This window comes from Meleagris gallopavo, chromosome 9, assembly GCF_000146605.3.
Source record: "Meleagris gallopavo isolate NT-WF06-2002-E0010 breed Aviagen turkey brand Nicholas breeding stock chromosome 9, Turkey_5.1, whole genome shotgun sequence".
Lineage (NCBI taxonomy): Eukaryota > Metazoa > Chordata > Aves > Galliformes > Phasianidae > Meleagris > Meleagris gallopavo.
The window spans coordinates 18,465,503-18,481,420 of record NC_015019.2 but is presented as its reverse complement, the minus strand read 5'-3'; the positions used below and the strand labels follow the sequence as shown (position 1 = coordinate 18,481,420).

Genomic DNA, 15,918 nt, shown 5'->3' with positions numbered 1-15,918 from the left:
GGAAATTTTAGATTACAGCATTGCTTGCAGCACTGCAAATTCCTCTGTAGAAAGGTCTGGCTTCTGCCTCCACTGAAATCAATAACAGCTCCCTCTGGTTTCAATGGTGCAGGAACTGCCTCTAACCTAGAGTTCAAATCTGTAGCAGCAGGGAGACTTATCCACTCCTTACAACTGCTTCACAGAGAGAAGTTTTCTGTATCAAGCACTCATTACAGACCAGGCCTTTGTAACGCATCAGAAATTAAATTAAAACTTGAAGGTCAGAAATACTTACTTCCACTAGGGATCAGGTCCCTATCTGGAATGAAGAGCTTATATCCATAGTGCTTTTCTAGAACATCCGGCAGAATTTCTAGTGCAAACTGCTCCTCTTCATTATTATCACAATCCAGTGCATCAGGATCCACTTTGGTGTATGAAAGATACGCATCATATTCCTTGTTATCTGCAAGGAAACAAACTCACATTCAGCCTGCTGTTTGCAAGAATGCTACAAAAAGCATGCAGCAGTTCTAGAAAATTGCATTATTCCTATTAATGATCGTAGAATCACAGAATATCCTGCGTTGGAAGAGACACACAAGCCGAGCCCAGCCCCTGTCCCCACAGAGCACCTACTCAAACCCAAACCCTACTGCTGAGAGCAGTGTCCCAGGGCTCCCTGAGCTCTGGCAGCTCTGGTGAGCTGCTCCATGTGCACAACCCTCTGGTGCAGAACCTGTCCCTTGCCCCCACCCAGCCCTCCCCTGACACAGCTCCATGCCATTCCCTTGGGCCCTGTCGCTGTCACACGGAGCAGAGCTCAGTGCTGCCCTCCACTCCCTGTGAGGAGCTGTAGCCGCCATGATGCCTCCCCTCAGCTCCTCTGCTCTGGGCCCAACAAACCCAGGGGCCTCAGCTGCTCCTCACACCTCTTGCCCTCCAGACCCTTCCCAGTCAGTCCCTCCTCTGGATGCTCTATAAGTTTTATGTCTTTCTTATGTTGTGGCACCCAAACCTACATGGAATTTTCTCTTTTAAATCCTAAGTGCTATGATTATGGGAAAGTTCTGAGCTCTTGAGGGAGAACTTTCTTCTACAAGTAAATGTAAGAAATGCATGACTTAAGTGAATACTGACTATGCAGAAAACAGTGTCAAGCACTACCAACCTATAACTCCAGGAGCAGGAAGGGATTGCTCCTGCACTGTGGTACCTGCAGCTTTGGGGTGCAGGGAAAGCTTTGCTGCTTCATCAAAAGGTGGAGGCAGGCAGTGGGTGATAAAAGGGACCCCGAGCAATGCCTTGCAAGCACAGCAAGGCTGCGACACAGAGGTTTGGCTAGAAGGGACAACATAATTACTTCCTCCTGCAGAGCACTGCGGTAGTCTTCAGCTCTCTGCATCTGACACACAGAGATGAGAGCTTGGCCAAGTGTACCGAGAACAGAAGTGGCACCATTACTGAGCTTGGGATCAGACTGTCTTAGCAACATTTGCCTTTGTTACTCCCCTGCGGTAATGGAAAATAGTGCACTGAAAGTCAACCTGGAGCAATTCAGTCTTGGGCAAAGAGCACAGCTGCCATTACTTACAGAAAATGAAAAATCAAATAGTTAATGTTGTGAGGACAAAACTGAATAAATGGAGGATTGCTGAGCACCAATTATCTGTAAAGAATTGTGCACATCAAAGATAATGAAAGCAGTTAAAACTCACCAACATTTTCCAATAAAAACAAAAAACAGCTAATCATAATGCAAAATATTTGATGACTTTAAAATGATGGTTCTTTCTTATGATTGTTGACACAAAGCCAGACTCATGAGGGTCAGAGCTACAGACTAAGCATGTGAATAACTGTATGTCTGTAAAAGGCAATTTGCCTAGTGCCACTGTAGCTGTATGGGAGGAGGTCCACCTGGCTTGCTCATATTTCTCTGAAATCAACAGTTTACAAAAATAGTAATTTCTGAAGGAAAGATGACAGAAGAATAAACAGCAAACAAAAAAAGGCCAGTCAGCTTTGGAGACCTGTCCAAAACATGCTATCCTGTCCATAATGAAACTTGTTGAAAGCTTTTAAGAAAAGCCAGCGACCACAAGATACAGGGGGCAAACATCCCTGAAAATATTTGAAAGCTCTGCAAGGCAGCAAAGCAAACCCTGGAGCACTGATGTGCTTGGTTACAAAGCAGCATGGAAACTCTGCACACGCAGACAGGAAGGCATGGACTGGGAATGATGTGCGTGCAGACTCTGAGCTGAGTCCTGCTCCTTCCAGCTGCGTGGGAGCACTCACTCCAGTCTCCTCTATGCACAATGCAAACAAGCAAGAGGAGTTCCCCTGGGCCTCCTGCGAGCCCATATGCTTATGTTATATATCTGCAGCCTTGGCTCCCTCTTCACAAGCTTCCATACACTGGATTTTAGCAGAAGGACCTATGCTTGCCCACTGCTTCCTCTGTGTGCTTTGGAAGCAGTGTTGTTGGGGTTGTTTTCTAAATGGCTTCCCTTAATCTTCACTATTGCCAGAACATTTTGTTTAAAAATCAAAGCTATGTACAACACAGGAAGTAAATGCATCCAGCATAGCCTACATGGCTATTTTTAGAAATAGGATTAACAAATCTGTTAGGTTTCATATCTTTTATTTTAAAGAAATACACATATAAATGGGATATATGCAATTGCACCTACACAGCTGATTGTTCACAGAACCTCTGTAGGCTTACTCTGTAGCGAAAAGAAGTAGAATGAAACACTGAAACACCCTTATACACGCCTTGACTTCAGTAGGGTTCTGCCTTCATCTTTCGTACTGCAGGATCAGAATGAGAAACACGGCTGCAATAGTTCTAAAATGATACACTCGAAAAGCAAGAGATCGATCTCAGAACTAACATGCACACAGAATCCTCTAAATATCAAGGTGTTGGTCTAAACAAATAAAAAATAGCAATGTTTCATAAATTAAAAAGTAACAGAAGAAAAAAAGCTACACTAACAAAAATGTGTCAGCTTAACATTGGAAAAAAGGGACCAAATGGAATGAAAGTATTCTGGAGGAAAGTATTCTAGAAAAATGACTGCTTTGGGTCATTTTTGGTTGGTGTCAAACAGGGAAATCAAGTTGGTATAATCCCAAGGTATTACATACAAGTTACCTCTAAAACTGTATAATCTTACTCCTTGCTTTCTCCTCTGTATCAATATAAATATTTCCCTCTATTGTATAGTATGAAAAAAAACCAACAATTTAAGGTTTTCCCACTGACACAAAGATTGAGAAAGGAAGTTTCCTGACCCCTGTTCCTGCTATTTATCATACCACATTCTATAATCCACCCATGTGGATGTCATTCCACCCATTCTCCAACACTCCTATGGATTTCATTGTAGCCAACTTTTTCACAGCTTATCTACCCAGTGCTTAACAGAAAGCTTCATTATTTTGATAGTGGTGATGCTAGCTGCAGAAAGCAAAAGGCCTTTGCAAACGCACATTGTTTTTGCACAATGGGAGTAATGTGATTTCTGCTCCTTTTTCAAATATGTTATCGTTTCTGAAGATACCATTACAGACTGCCTACGTGACTTGTAAGTGCTGCAGTAGGCTATGAGAACTAGCTTTAGTTGATCACTACACCTGAGATCTTCAGCAGGTACTATTTTTAATACATAATTAATATACAATCAATGTGCATATTATAAACACTAAGAATACGACGATATGATTTAAAGCACTTGGACTGAGTTCACCAATGCTTATTCAAGCTTCACAGGAGCAGGGAGTGTTCTGTATTCAGAGGAATTAAAGCTTCAATTTGAAAAACAGCTTTAGCTTTAAGCATTAAACAAACCACATGCCTACTGAAGTGGGGGATGGAGGGAGGAAGTACTACAAAACACCCTATGCTATTCTTAAGCATACTCTACAGGCAAGCTGTGCAGCTGTGCTTTTCCATTAAGTCTCATATTCTCAATTAACAGAGGTAACTAGTTAATTTCTATAACAATTGACTCTCACTAACTCCTAGAGTTAGTTAACAGGCTGACAACAATTTAATAGAAAAGCTTAGTGGAAGATACCTGGTGAATTTACTGTCAACATACAGTACAGATATCAAAAGAAGAGATGCTGGGCACTGGGACATGCAAACACAGAGTTTTCCTGAGCGATCAGTTCAAAAATTCACACCTCTATTATACAGTCCTGAAGAATTCTTCCTATTCCTCTTCATACGGAATAGACCTGTGACACTTCAATGAACAGATTCATTGACTTCAGCAGGCTTAGCGAGAAAGTGTTAGAGATTTACACTGTTGAGTGCTTAGTAGTTTGAACTTAAACTAGAAATTTCATCAGTTTGGACCTCTGAAATATTTCCATTGTAAATATTCCATTGTATGCATAAGCAACTTCTTACCATCTGCTGCTTCATCTCCTCCAAAGTTTTGTCTGTAGAACAGCATTAACTCTATGTTGTAGCACTTATAGATGGTGACAAGCAAAATAAGCAGAAGAAGGATGGCTCCCAATCCTCCAGCAAGCTCTATTTTGTAGATCAAATCTAAAATTAGTAAGGAAAGACAGAAAGGTTATGCTCTTTCGAAGCTCTAATTGCTGTAATCCACATGGAATTGCACAACTTCCCGTTATAACCACTGTAACATTAAGGGTGTCTTATTTTTGTTCATAGCCTATTATTTAACTTTAATCATTCTACTGTCTGTCTGAAGTTCCAGACAGAATGCATTTGAGGCTATAGTGATAATTCTAGAAGGGAAGTAGGCAGTGATTTTATACCGAGGATTAATTGACCTTTAATGAACTTGTTTGAAACTTCCACTTCGTTGGAGAGCATCAAATGTTGTATGCTGCATGTGAGAATAGATTTACTAGGCATGTTGTACCCCATTTGGGATCCCAGCTCTCCAAATAACATTAACTTGAGCTTTATAGCTGCGGTGCCAGTGGATGAACTGATGTATGTTGCTAAGCCAAAGCTTCAGCTGAGTCACTGGTAGATGAATTCAGCATCTAGAATGCCCAAAATAATGTGAGAAGCTGAAAGCACACATCAGGCTGCTAAGAGCCACTTTGAATTGTGACAGCTTCTAACGGAGTTCTTACATGATTGCTTAGTATACATTATACTGTAATGGAAACTAGTACTAGCCCAGATTTCTGACTGGGATACTTCTGTTAGGAAAACATCACAAGCAGGCTATCTCAAAGTACTTCACAAATTCATTGAAATGCAATTATCCATCTTTTATAGCTGAGGAAACAGGCATGGAAAAGCGAAGCAGCATGTCCAATGTCATTTAGCAAGCCAACGCCACAACAAGATAAAAAACCTTGAGTCCAGTGCTTTACCTGACATAAGATGCTAGATTTAATAGTACTGTTCCTTAGCCTGAAATATCTTCAGAATGCAATATTGCTCATGCCACCTCTTGGCATATTACATCACCATAAATGACAAAAGACAGAAACTTGACAATAGCTACCCCCAACAATCTGTATCAGTTCAGATAAGATGACATGAAGATATATTGTGATAAATACAATACAAAGATATGCTGCTATAAATACAATAGGAAGATCCTGAAATGCGGGAGAGAAAAAGGTTTTGTGATCTTTAAGCTTCTAAAACATACGTCAGAAGAAATTATTGGTATGTCATTCGTGTCATTTTCAAGATAGAAAGCAAATTAATTGGGTATCTTTTGGGGTTCGTCTAGCCTTACCATGCCTTGTATTTCAATAATTAACATCAGATGACAAGTTATTCCCAGTCTGCAGTATCTCTGATGTCTGGTGAGAAGTCCTGAACTAATAGATGGAAGAAGCCTATTATAATAGCTATTTAATCTCTCTGAGAACAGGGAATTTCTGGGACTTTTATTACACTGCAAAATAAAGTTGGCATGTGCTCTGGGGATAAATCTGGTCAAATGGTGAAAAGAGTTGGTTAAAATTACTTTTCAGTGAAAAAAAAAATATCTTTCTTATTGTACTGAAACTTTTCTACCAGGAAATTGGGATGATAGCAAAACTGCCAGCTTGGAAGGAGAGAAAATGCTGAAGGCCATTCAGTTCTGATAACTGAAGTTGATGTGTGCTACCTTACAGAATAAAGTGCCCATACTAAGCCTCTTGTATTCTCTGATCCATACTGCAGCTGTATCCCAGTTGCTGGACAATGAATGCCTGCAGGAAAGCACCTGACAAATCCTCCAGCACCTTATGCTGCAGAATGTCAGTCTCTTTTTGGTTTTACTTGCTTGTTTCAACACTATCTGAAGCCGTTGCATAGGTAGAGAACTGAATAAACAGCCCATCGATGGCAGTGGCCTGCCTACAGCACCAGAAAAGCTCGGCCATACTGTGTCCTGAAGATCACATGCAGCACAGACTTGCATTCATGTGCCAGGGTGAGGGCAGGATACTGAGCAAAAACACAAGCTGCAGCTCAAAACGCAAATCAATCTGCTTTTGCATCTCCTTTATCTCTCCTAGGCTCCAAACTTACCTTTTGGTCTCCTTATCAGCATTCCAAGGTAGAGGTAATGGAGGAAACCCCAAATGCTCAGTTTTCTTATCTACTCCAGCTCTTACTCTTTGCCCCTGATTTATGCTTTCTCCCTCAAGTTATCCTCACTGAGATTGGTGGGAAAGGCAGTCGAGTAAACACAATACCAGGAAAGTAATAGAAGCTGGACTTATGCTCTAACAGTGACTGAAACCTAGTGAATAATAATATTCAGGAAGGTTCTAATGTAAAATAATATAGAAAGACCCAGGCACAGCCTATGATGCAGCGGATTATAATCTTTAAAATACTTTGAATCTTTAATACACCTCATGAGTGACTTGAGACCAAGACACTTCAGATGGTCCTTCATCATTTAATACTGCATCAGTATAAAAAGAGCACTCACTTGTTTCCTGTACATCTTGAACAAAGGCGGTCTCCTAGAAAATAAAAGCTGAGCCAACACAGCTGTAATATTTACTTTTACCTGAATTCACAGCTTCTTTCAGGAGTGCTGCTTGATTTTATACTGTATTTCCTGATAACTTATTCTCTTTCCAAGACAGTTATTCTATAGTGCATTGTGACTTAGGAAAACAGTGGATGGTTTTCAAATTAATTTGAAGGGAATCCCAAGCTATTTCCACATCTAAGGATTAAGGGAGTGTATACTATTACTCCAGGTAATTTAAGCACGGGGAAAAAAATCACCAAAGCCAGGACTGCCTAGAATTTATACTTGAGCTAGTTGAAAGTGAAGAACAATGTGGTCTCAAATGCAGTCAGTGAAGAAGAATGTAGTAACAGAAAGTGGTATTCAGGTCTCAGCAGCATGCCTAATTCTGTCTAGGGGTCTGATGCTGGATTTGGTTCTTTTTTCAGTCAAAAATGAAAATCTGAAGTGGTGATACATGCTGTGAGGTTACCAAAACACTAATGGTGTACAGAAGGCACTCCTGTATTCTAAGAAAGCATTTGTGAGGTCTGTCCCACTAGTGTAGCAAAAGACTTCAACATTTGTACCTTGAATATTTGTGCAATTCCTTTTTCTTCCTTGAAGAACTCTAGAAACTTACACTAGAGCTTTAACTTGGATCTGACTTTCTGGCTTTTATCCCTGTTTTTAGTTTTTGTTTTTTTTTCCTAATTTAGCAGTACTCATGGCCAATGCCATCTTGGGTACACCTGATGTGCTGCAGTCACTCCTTAGAACTGATAAAACCTGTAGTACTGTGGCAAGCTGGAGACAAAACCGAGCTACAAGCACCTCCTGTTGAACAGGGATAAGGCAGCCCTAAGCAGGTAGGACTTTGGAGGGAGGTGTGTTTCTCTGAAAGAGAGATCTGTGCTTCTCTCTTGTTGTTCCCAAGTGTTGTTCCCAGCTTCTGAAAAACTGCAGCATGTTATAATAGGAATCCATGATCCTCTGACACACATACAGGGTACTGGTGAACAGCCTTCTGCCAGACCTGACATAACTCTTGTCACAGGTGAGTAATAATGTAGTACTGCCTAGCTTATGAATACTCTACAACCAAATCCAAGCAGGAGAAAGCTAGAATAAGAAGTATTATATCAAAGTGCAAAAGAGAAAAGTTTGGTCAAGTGCTAGTAAGAATTTAATAAAGCCATGACAACAGGATATGTAGTCAAAGCACAAAGTGAAAATACTGGGGATATTTTAAATGACACTTTAATAGCTTCAAAACAAACCACTTAAAATGCCTGAGGGGAATAGAGAAATGAAATAGCAGCTGAGAAGTGATTCTGTCCACCTCCAAATTCAGTATTCAGCAGTGCTTCTTCCATAATTTCAGCAGAAGTCTGAAATGTCTGCATTTTCTTGTTATAAATAAACCCAGCTTGTTATTCTAATATATGCAACACATCTGAACATTTAACAGTGTCAACAAAGATATCAGTTGTATATTTATTAGGTTCAATGGATGGGAAAGTAGAACGCTTTTTGCGCTAACGAGACTAATCCTTCATCATGATGACCAGTTTCCTTAATTAAAGTTGTGACATTCCGTCAATTGAGATGTTGAATAAACATTTGTGTGCGTCCTGCATCACAGCAGCAGGCCCCTGTTTTTCTGAATAGTTTTGCAGCTTATGTATTTCTATCCTTAGCATAAAGCACAGCCAGAGAGAGGCAGTGGAAGAGTGGAGTTAAAAACCTGCCTGCATGCTTTCTGGGCGACTGCTGGAGGGAGCTGCTTTAGTATAGGGTTAGGCTGGGGGAGCTTCAGAGGTCTCTTCCAACCCCTATGATTTGATGATTGTATGTCATATTCTTCTTTCTGTTAGGGCATAAACTCGCATGAACAGGAAACTGTTTAAGCAGAATTGATCCAATTTTGTCAGGACTCAATAATGTACTTTCATACATACAACCTGTGGGTCACAGGAAAGAATAGTAAAAATAGGACATTGACTCCAAAATTTCTTCTTCCCACTAGCCCTTTTTTGAACCTATACCACTTCTTCCTCATGGTTTATTTTATACAAATTATCTGAAGGCATAAATTATAGCCATGAAGCACAGCACTTAGCATTCAGCATGGCTCTAGGTGAACCTAGTGGCTAGAGTTGTCTTCCAGAACCAAGGTGCTGGTGGACCTGGTCACAGCCCCACCCAGAGATACCTTGGCTGGTCTTCCTATTCAGCCACCTGGCTCTTAGTTATTAGTGCCATGGTAGCCTCTAACCCTAAGTTCAACCTGCAGCATGCTCAGATACCAATGGTCTATTTAAATCTTCTTGAAAAAGGGATATCTGTGCAGATATCCCTGCTAGGGTGATGATGGAGAGCACTGCTTTTTTTAACTGACACTAACATGCAACATTTCTTTGCTCTCTAAACAGCCTTTGTACTCACCCTGCCTTAAAGAGATCACAAACAAATTCAAATGTCACTGTACTAACAGTTAGAAGAGTAACTGAACTAAGCAGGTAATAATTGTATTGAGATGCTGTTACACGCCTTATGAGAATGACTACAAACGGAAGAGAACAGTGGCACCTTGTAGTTTGGAGCATTCAAACTCAAAGGGTTCCTGTTCTGCTGCAGACAAATTGCCAGTAGTAGTCCCAATTCTAGGCACAATCTCAAGAAAGGTAACATAAAAAGAAGTGATAATTCTCCATCCATCTATAGCTCCCACTGCGAAGTCTTCATTCCTCTTTGCATTTATAAATCAAAATGTATGGCAATTATTTAAAGATTTCAGTTTAAACACAGCTAGGAAGTGGGAAAGTATGAGAACATCTGGCCTTGTTCTGAGGTACCTAATTTAAGAAATACACATTTTAACTCTGTCTATTAACACACTTATCTCTGCTCTAATCTCTCTACTCTTGGTGAGCTTCATGAATTGTTTAGCCCAAAACACATACCAAATTTTGTAGGGCTTTACAGGTAACTGTGTCCCAGGCAAGTGCATCAACTGTGAGGCCGATTCGCTAGTGACCAAAGAATCGTTTGTGACTTTTTCCCCCACAAATAGTAAACTGAAGCCATAACACATCTATATGTGTATATAATCCATAACACTTCAGCTCCAGCAAGCACAGAGCATAGCTTGTCTCAGCCAGATTTGCAGGCCCTTTACTGCTGGCTGACCCGTGGCTGCCGGGGCAAGGAGTGTGGCTAATACCATTAAGGGCATTACCTTTCTTGCGCAGAAGAATGCTGGCATGTTTCCGTCCGTTTCTGTTTTCCACATGACACGTATAGTTAGCCAGATCTGCCTCCTCTACAGCATCAAAGATCAATGTCAATTCAACTTCTTTTTCTCCAAGATGTTCTCTGAGGAGTCTGAAAGGCAAGATGCAACCTTCTGGAATTTTCCTCTTTTTTTTTTGGTGTAGATCCTAACTTTTAAAGGTGACAGTATCAAGAACAAGAACTCTGCGCCATTGAAAAGACAGAGGGAACAAACAAAATCTCAACAAAGGAAAAAGAAAGCTGTAGTGAGGTCAGAGGTACAGTCTTTCCATGTCATTGTTCTAACATGAACACGACAAATAATGCAACATAAATGCAAGTTTTTCCTGATGACGGCATAAGTCTAAAAATAAAACGCCCTTCTTTTTGTGAAAGCTTTCTTATCAGTTGCTCAAGAAAGTGACTGGTCCTTTGAACAAGGAAATGTAACGTCATGTATAATCTGCCAGACTTATTAGATCCTGTTAGTATTCTGCTGCAAAATACAGCAGGGGATAAACATAGCATGCATGATGCCCTCGCAGTCCGAAGCCTGTGAACTCAATCTTGCACATAGCTCTGCTGGCAGTCTAACGTGGCTTTACAGATAAAACTATTTCATTTTTATTTAATTTAGTTTTATTCTATTTACCAAAATGAAATCTTTTCTCCAGAGACAGGTGGGAGGCACAAGGGAAAACAGGTAATTAACCAGCGTGCTGCTTGAGCTGGATGGAAATTGCCTCTTCTGGAGACCTTCACACTTTTCATTAATAGCAACAGACACCAAAATTCTCTATGATAAACCAAAGTTGTTTTGGGTTTTAACAAGAGATGTTTCAGCTACTGTCAGGGGAATGTGGTGACAGATTTTCAGGCATCTAGGTAGCTCTTATGTCTTAAAAGTTTATTTGCTGGAGAGAGTGTGTCTCACGCTGCCCTGCCTCCAAGTCATTTATCAGTCTTTAGATGCAGAACTGTTTCCAGTTCCAATTAAAAACATGTTCTGAAAACAAACCACAAACAGGCTTTTGGGACATACCACATTTCTAAAACTAAACACTCCAAAAAGTACCTGATTTCACCTTCTCTAATGTGACCTTCTAATTCTTCTATGAATTTTTCCCCTTTCATCCAGTAGATCATGGGGCCAGATTCACCACTGAACCCAAAGAAAGCTTTGCAGGCCACAGTCAGTGGGTTGCCTGAGGACCACAAGAAGAGAGATGGTTAGATGCATTGACACAGCTGCTCTGTGAGAAAACCCAGCACTTGTTGAATCTCTCCACCTAAAACTGGAGGGGGGAAAGTGTGCAACTGTAAAATGTAGGAAAAACATCAATGTGGATTTGCAGCTAGGAGGAAATTGCTGTGAAAGGAAACTTTGAGGTTATGCTTCATTTCATTTTTCCCAGAAAGACACTACGTGAGCAATGAGAGGGTATGGAAATTGTGACAATCTACAGAGTTGTCAAATTGGTTATTAAGAAAAAAAAAAAAAGAAAAAAGATGACTTTGTCAGACTCCTGGAATTCCTACAAGGACTGGAGAGTGTGTCCTAAAAGGCAGGTAAATCACCAAAGCTACTCACTGCTGCCTACCCACCTGCAATAAAAGGACAGTGGTAATTTTTCCCTCACTTGGATAGAAATCAAATGTTAATGAAGGCTTGGAAAGCTGCTCAGAGGGCTTTTAAACATCCCCAGGTAATACATGCCAGTAAGCACCAACAGGCTTTTGGCAAAGTACTGAACTTCAAAGCACCGCTCAAGTAATACAGGAAAGAACTCTCCCTTTCAGTCCTTCAAAAATACTTTCAAAAGGAAGAAAATAAAACTTGGAAATTAATCAGTTTCGTTTTCTTTCCAAGAATTCAACATTTACATGGCTTTCTGTCTGGCTATGGCTTTAGCTGTACTAGCTACTCAAAGACTGCAGTGTTTATGCCAGGACAGATGGTTGTCTGCCTGCAGAAGACAAAGGAAAAAAAATAAGCCAGGAAATTCAAGACAACCATCCCCATTTCTTAGCGTGCAAATACAGCTGCTTCTGCATCCACTTTTTCTTTTTACCCAGCATAGGTAGTTTGGGTCACAAAAGCAGCTGTAGTGTCACCACTCTACACGGGAGCACAGGCTTCATCTCATGTCAATGGAGACTACTGTTGAGCCTTCCAGGACTCGTATCAAATGGGGAAAATCCAAGTAATGCGTTTTAGGAATGTTTTATCATGCCGGTCATTCTTAGTGCCAGCAGGAGACTCTTCTGACACACAAATAAGAACAGGCTTACACTTTTCAAAGAAGGCTGCCCATCTGGAGCACATCACTTGGCTGAACATGGGCTAATGGTCCCACATGCCAGACTTTCTGTGCCTTAATCAGGGCCTCTTGTTCAGCACTGATAACTGGCTGCGTGCATATCAGAGCATATCAGAGCTGTGTGTTTAAGCATCTTTGCCTAAACCCCCACAGAGCTGTGCTAAGTCAACTACTTGTATCTGCCTATCCATTACTCCAGTGCCCAATTTAAGATGCGTCAAAAGAGTCTGATTATTCAGGAAGAGCAGCATTCCCAGCCACTGAAAATCAGATGCCTTTACATTGTTTCCAAGAGCCAAAATTACAAGTCCTTTTGAAACATCAGGACACGGCAAGAAAAAGTTTAAAGACTGTACTTGTGTCTGCGTTTCTCAAATACCAAAAGACAAAAATGGAAAGAAAATCAGAATGTTTATCCTGAAGACGTTCCATAGAATCTTTCATTATCCTGGCATTCTCTATGATCTCGGGTCCCACAGCTGGCCACTGAGCACGTGCTGACGCTTACAGATTACACATAGCCAGCTCAACCACCCAGAAGATGAGGAGGAGTGGATATCCACAGCAATCTGCGCATCCCAGGGCACCCATCATCATCTCTAGGAAGCTTCAGACTTCACCAGTGAGTGACGTGTCAGACGCTTCCAGGCCCGTCTCTCATTGCACTGCAGGCCAAGCTTGGAGCCGCCTGCCTTCTGCTCCCAGGCCACTGCCCAGCACTGCCTGCCCCAGCAGGAGGGGAGAGCTGGAGCCCCGCCGTGTCTCCCAGCACGCTCAATGCCAGGTGTGAGGCCTGGTGCCGCCTGCCTCCGAGGTGTGATAACTGTCTATTTAAATACCACTTAACGATTCCCAGCATGTAGCTGCTCGGTCCATGCTTGATTTTAATGGAAAAAGACAATTTTAGCAATGTGAAAAAGGAAGAAAGGCTAGACGTGGCCTATCAGCATTGATGCTGTATGCCCTTTACTTGGCACACTGTAACGGGCACGAAGCGTTACAGGCAAGATATATCACAGGGTGTGCTTTTTCTCAAACCAGCAGTTTTTTCACTTTAAAAAAGCACCACAAAGCCCCGAGGAAATGAAAATATTCCAAGGTGAACCTAAAACTTCTATACTCGCAGAGCAAATATCCTGAGGTAATATGCCTGTTGTGAAAAAATAAAGTTTTCTATACAAACTGGAAAAATGACTAGAACATCTGTTGGTACACAGCTCCCATAATAAACAAACCCAATACGAAGGGTCAGTAGCCCTTCCTGTGACAGCCTCTGTGCTCTGAATGTGCTCAGGTAGATTTGTTTCTCAGCTCTGCTACCAGAGAAAGCCCTCAAAATAAACTATCATGGCCAATGGCAACCTCTGTTAGAGGGAATTAGTATGTTCAGCTCTGAGCCTGGGACTGGTCACACCTAAATCTCCCCACCCCATGCCATCCCATGCCACCCCATGCCACCCCATGCCATCCCATGCCATCCCTTGGAGGGAATGTTTAGATTGGGTGTCAGAGGGAAGCCCTTCACAGAGAGAGTGGTAAGGTGCTGGAACAGACTGCCCAGAGAGGTTGTGGATGCTCTGTCCCTGGAGGTGCTCAAGATCACCTGGGCAGCCTGGTCTAGTACCAGATCCGTAGGGTGGTGGCCCTGCCTGTGGTGGGGGGTGGGATCTTAATGATCGTTGAGGTCCCTTCCAACCCAAGCCATTCTATGATTCCATGATCCCATCCCATCCCATCAGAACAGCCATCACCTGGCAGAAGAAGGTGGAAGCGGCTGCCTCATAGAAACAAGTTACTTTCCTCTCAATGGCAGCATGACACACATCATCTGGGTCCAGCTGATCTGTCCTGAGGTGGAAAGAGCTGGAGGTCTGATGACTTGTCCGGGTCCCACCCAAATCCCAGCTTTCCCACACCACTCCTCTCATCCCCAGGCAGATGAGGACATCCCACTCTTCTGCACTTCTGAAGCAGAGTATGGATTGCAGCTCAATCATTTTTCTCTGCATCCATGAGTAGCCAGCAGGACAAAGTCAGGAAACGCAACCTGGGTTCCTCCTTGAAGAAGCTCTGTACCTCCTCAGAGAAGATCCTGTAAGGACAGCTAGGGGCATGTCCCTCTCTGGCCTCTCTAAGATACAGCTGGTGACAGTAGCAACCTGTTCTTAGTGTTCTTCTGGGAACTCCATCCATTTCCCATCTAGAAGAGGACAGGGTGTGCCTCAGTGCGCCGCAGCCCAAGAAGTGGAATTCTAACACTGCAGCCAAATTCCCCCGTTCCTAATTGTGGAATATGGAGAGAAACACTGAGCACAGAAAGTGCCTGTTGCAGGTCCCGATTTTGGGGCTGGCTCCCAGAACAGAGGGGCACAGCTAGAGGCAAGAAGAATGGGCAGGCAACCTGCAGCTCCAACAGCTCACTGCGTGGAAGGCCCAACATTCTGCACCACTGAAGAGCTCCACTACTGACTATTCTTATTAAAGCAGAATTCTCCCCGGCATCACTTAATTAACCACACAGAGTTCCTAGAACGACTAGTATCCTGAAAGTTTTCCACTTATAAACTGTTTCTGTTTAAATCAGATAGACATTTCAGCTGCAATTTCAATTAATAAAATAAATTGCTGAGAAACAGAGAAAATGACTAGAGAAATTTCTAATGAATCAACACTGAAAGAATGTTTTAAGAAACAAGGGGAGGAATCAGAAAAGTCTGCTGTTCACAGCACTGGGTCTCGTGCTTTGCTGGGTCACCTTGTGACAGGAAAGCGGCAGGTTCCAGCACTCTGCTAAGCCTGAGCTTTGTTCCCTCCTCTGCCCGTCAGGCAGACTTGTTGCAAGCTCCCAGCTGACAACACACAACTGCCGGCAATGGGAATTACTTACATTGCTGAATCTTATTGTGTATATTTCACCTGGTCATTTTCACAATAAATTTGTGGAACTCTGCTACACGCCTTTTTTTTTTTTTTTTCTCCCTCTGAAAAAGACAATTCTGCAGAAATGCAATTATTCAAGCAAAACAGCTGCCTGGTGGGGGCAGGGGTTCTGATTAAGGATGGAAAGGGAATGTGCAAAATAATTTAGCCAGGCATGATGCTGGGTGCTTACTGCAGGTCTGATATGCTTTGAAAGAGAATGACAAACACTGCAGTCCAGGCTTTCTGAAACAAATCATGCTCCAAGCATCAGAGAAATGAAGCTTAAAATACCTAAAAGTTCTTCAGCCCTCTAAAAACTTAAATGCCAGGGCTAGATGACTGACCAGCACAGAAAACAAAAGCTGTTCACAAACCACAACAAACTTTCAGTGATTTTTTTTTTTTTTTACAATATATATATATTTTTTTTCACAAGACAG

The 15,918-nt window shown here is 42.0% G+C and overlaps 1 protein-coding gene across 2 annotated transcripts in view; it reads right to left on the bottom strand.

Moving 5' to 3' along the window:
* IL1RAPL2 (interleukin 1 receptor accessory protein like 2) overlaps positions 1-11,684 on the bottom strand; it is a 32,620-nt gene extending 20,936 nt beyond the window's left edge. Inside the window, exons 1-4 of one of the 2 annotated variants that reach the window (XM_019618341.2) lie at positions 11,311-11,684; positions 10,201-10,346; positions 4,412-4,555; positions 278-448 (exon numbers count right to left, since the gene is read on the bottom strand). In XM_019618341.2, coding sequence (XP_019473886.1) covers positions 278-448; positions 4,412-4,555; positions 10,201-10,346; positions 11,311-11,381 — 532 coding nt within the window. In that variant the 5' untranslated portion in view covers positions 11,382-11,684. The remainder of the gene's footprint in view (positions 1-277; positions 449-4,411; positions 4,556-10,200; positions 10,347-11,310) is intronic. The other variant, XM_019618342.2, reaches the window with a different exon arrangement.
* Between the last annotated feature and the right edge of the window lie 4,234 nt (positions 11,685-15,918).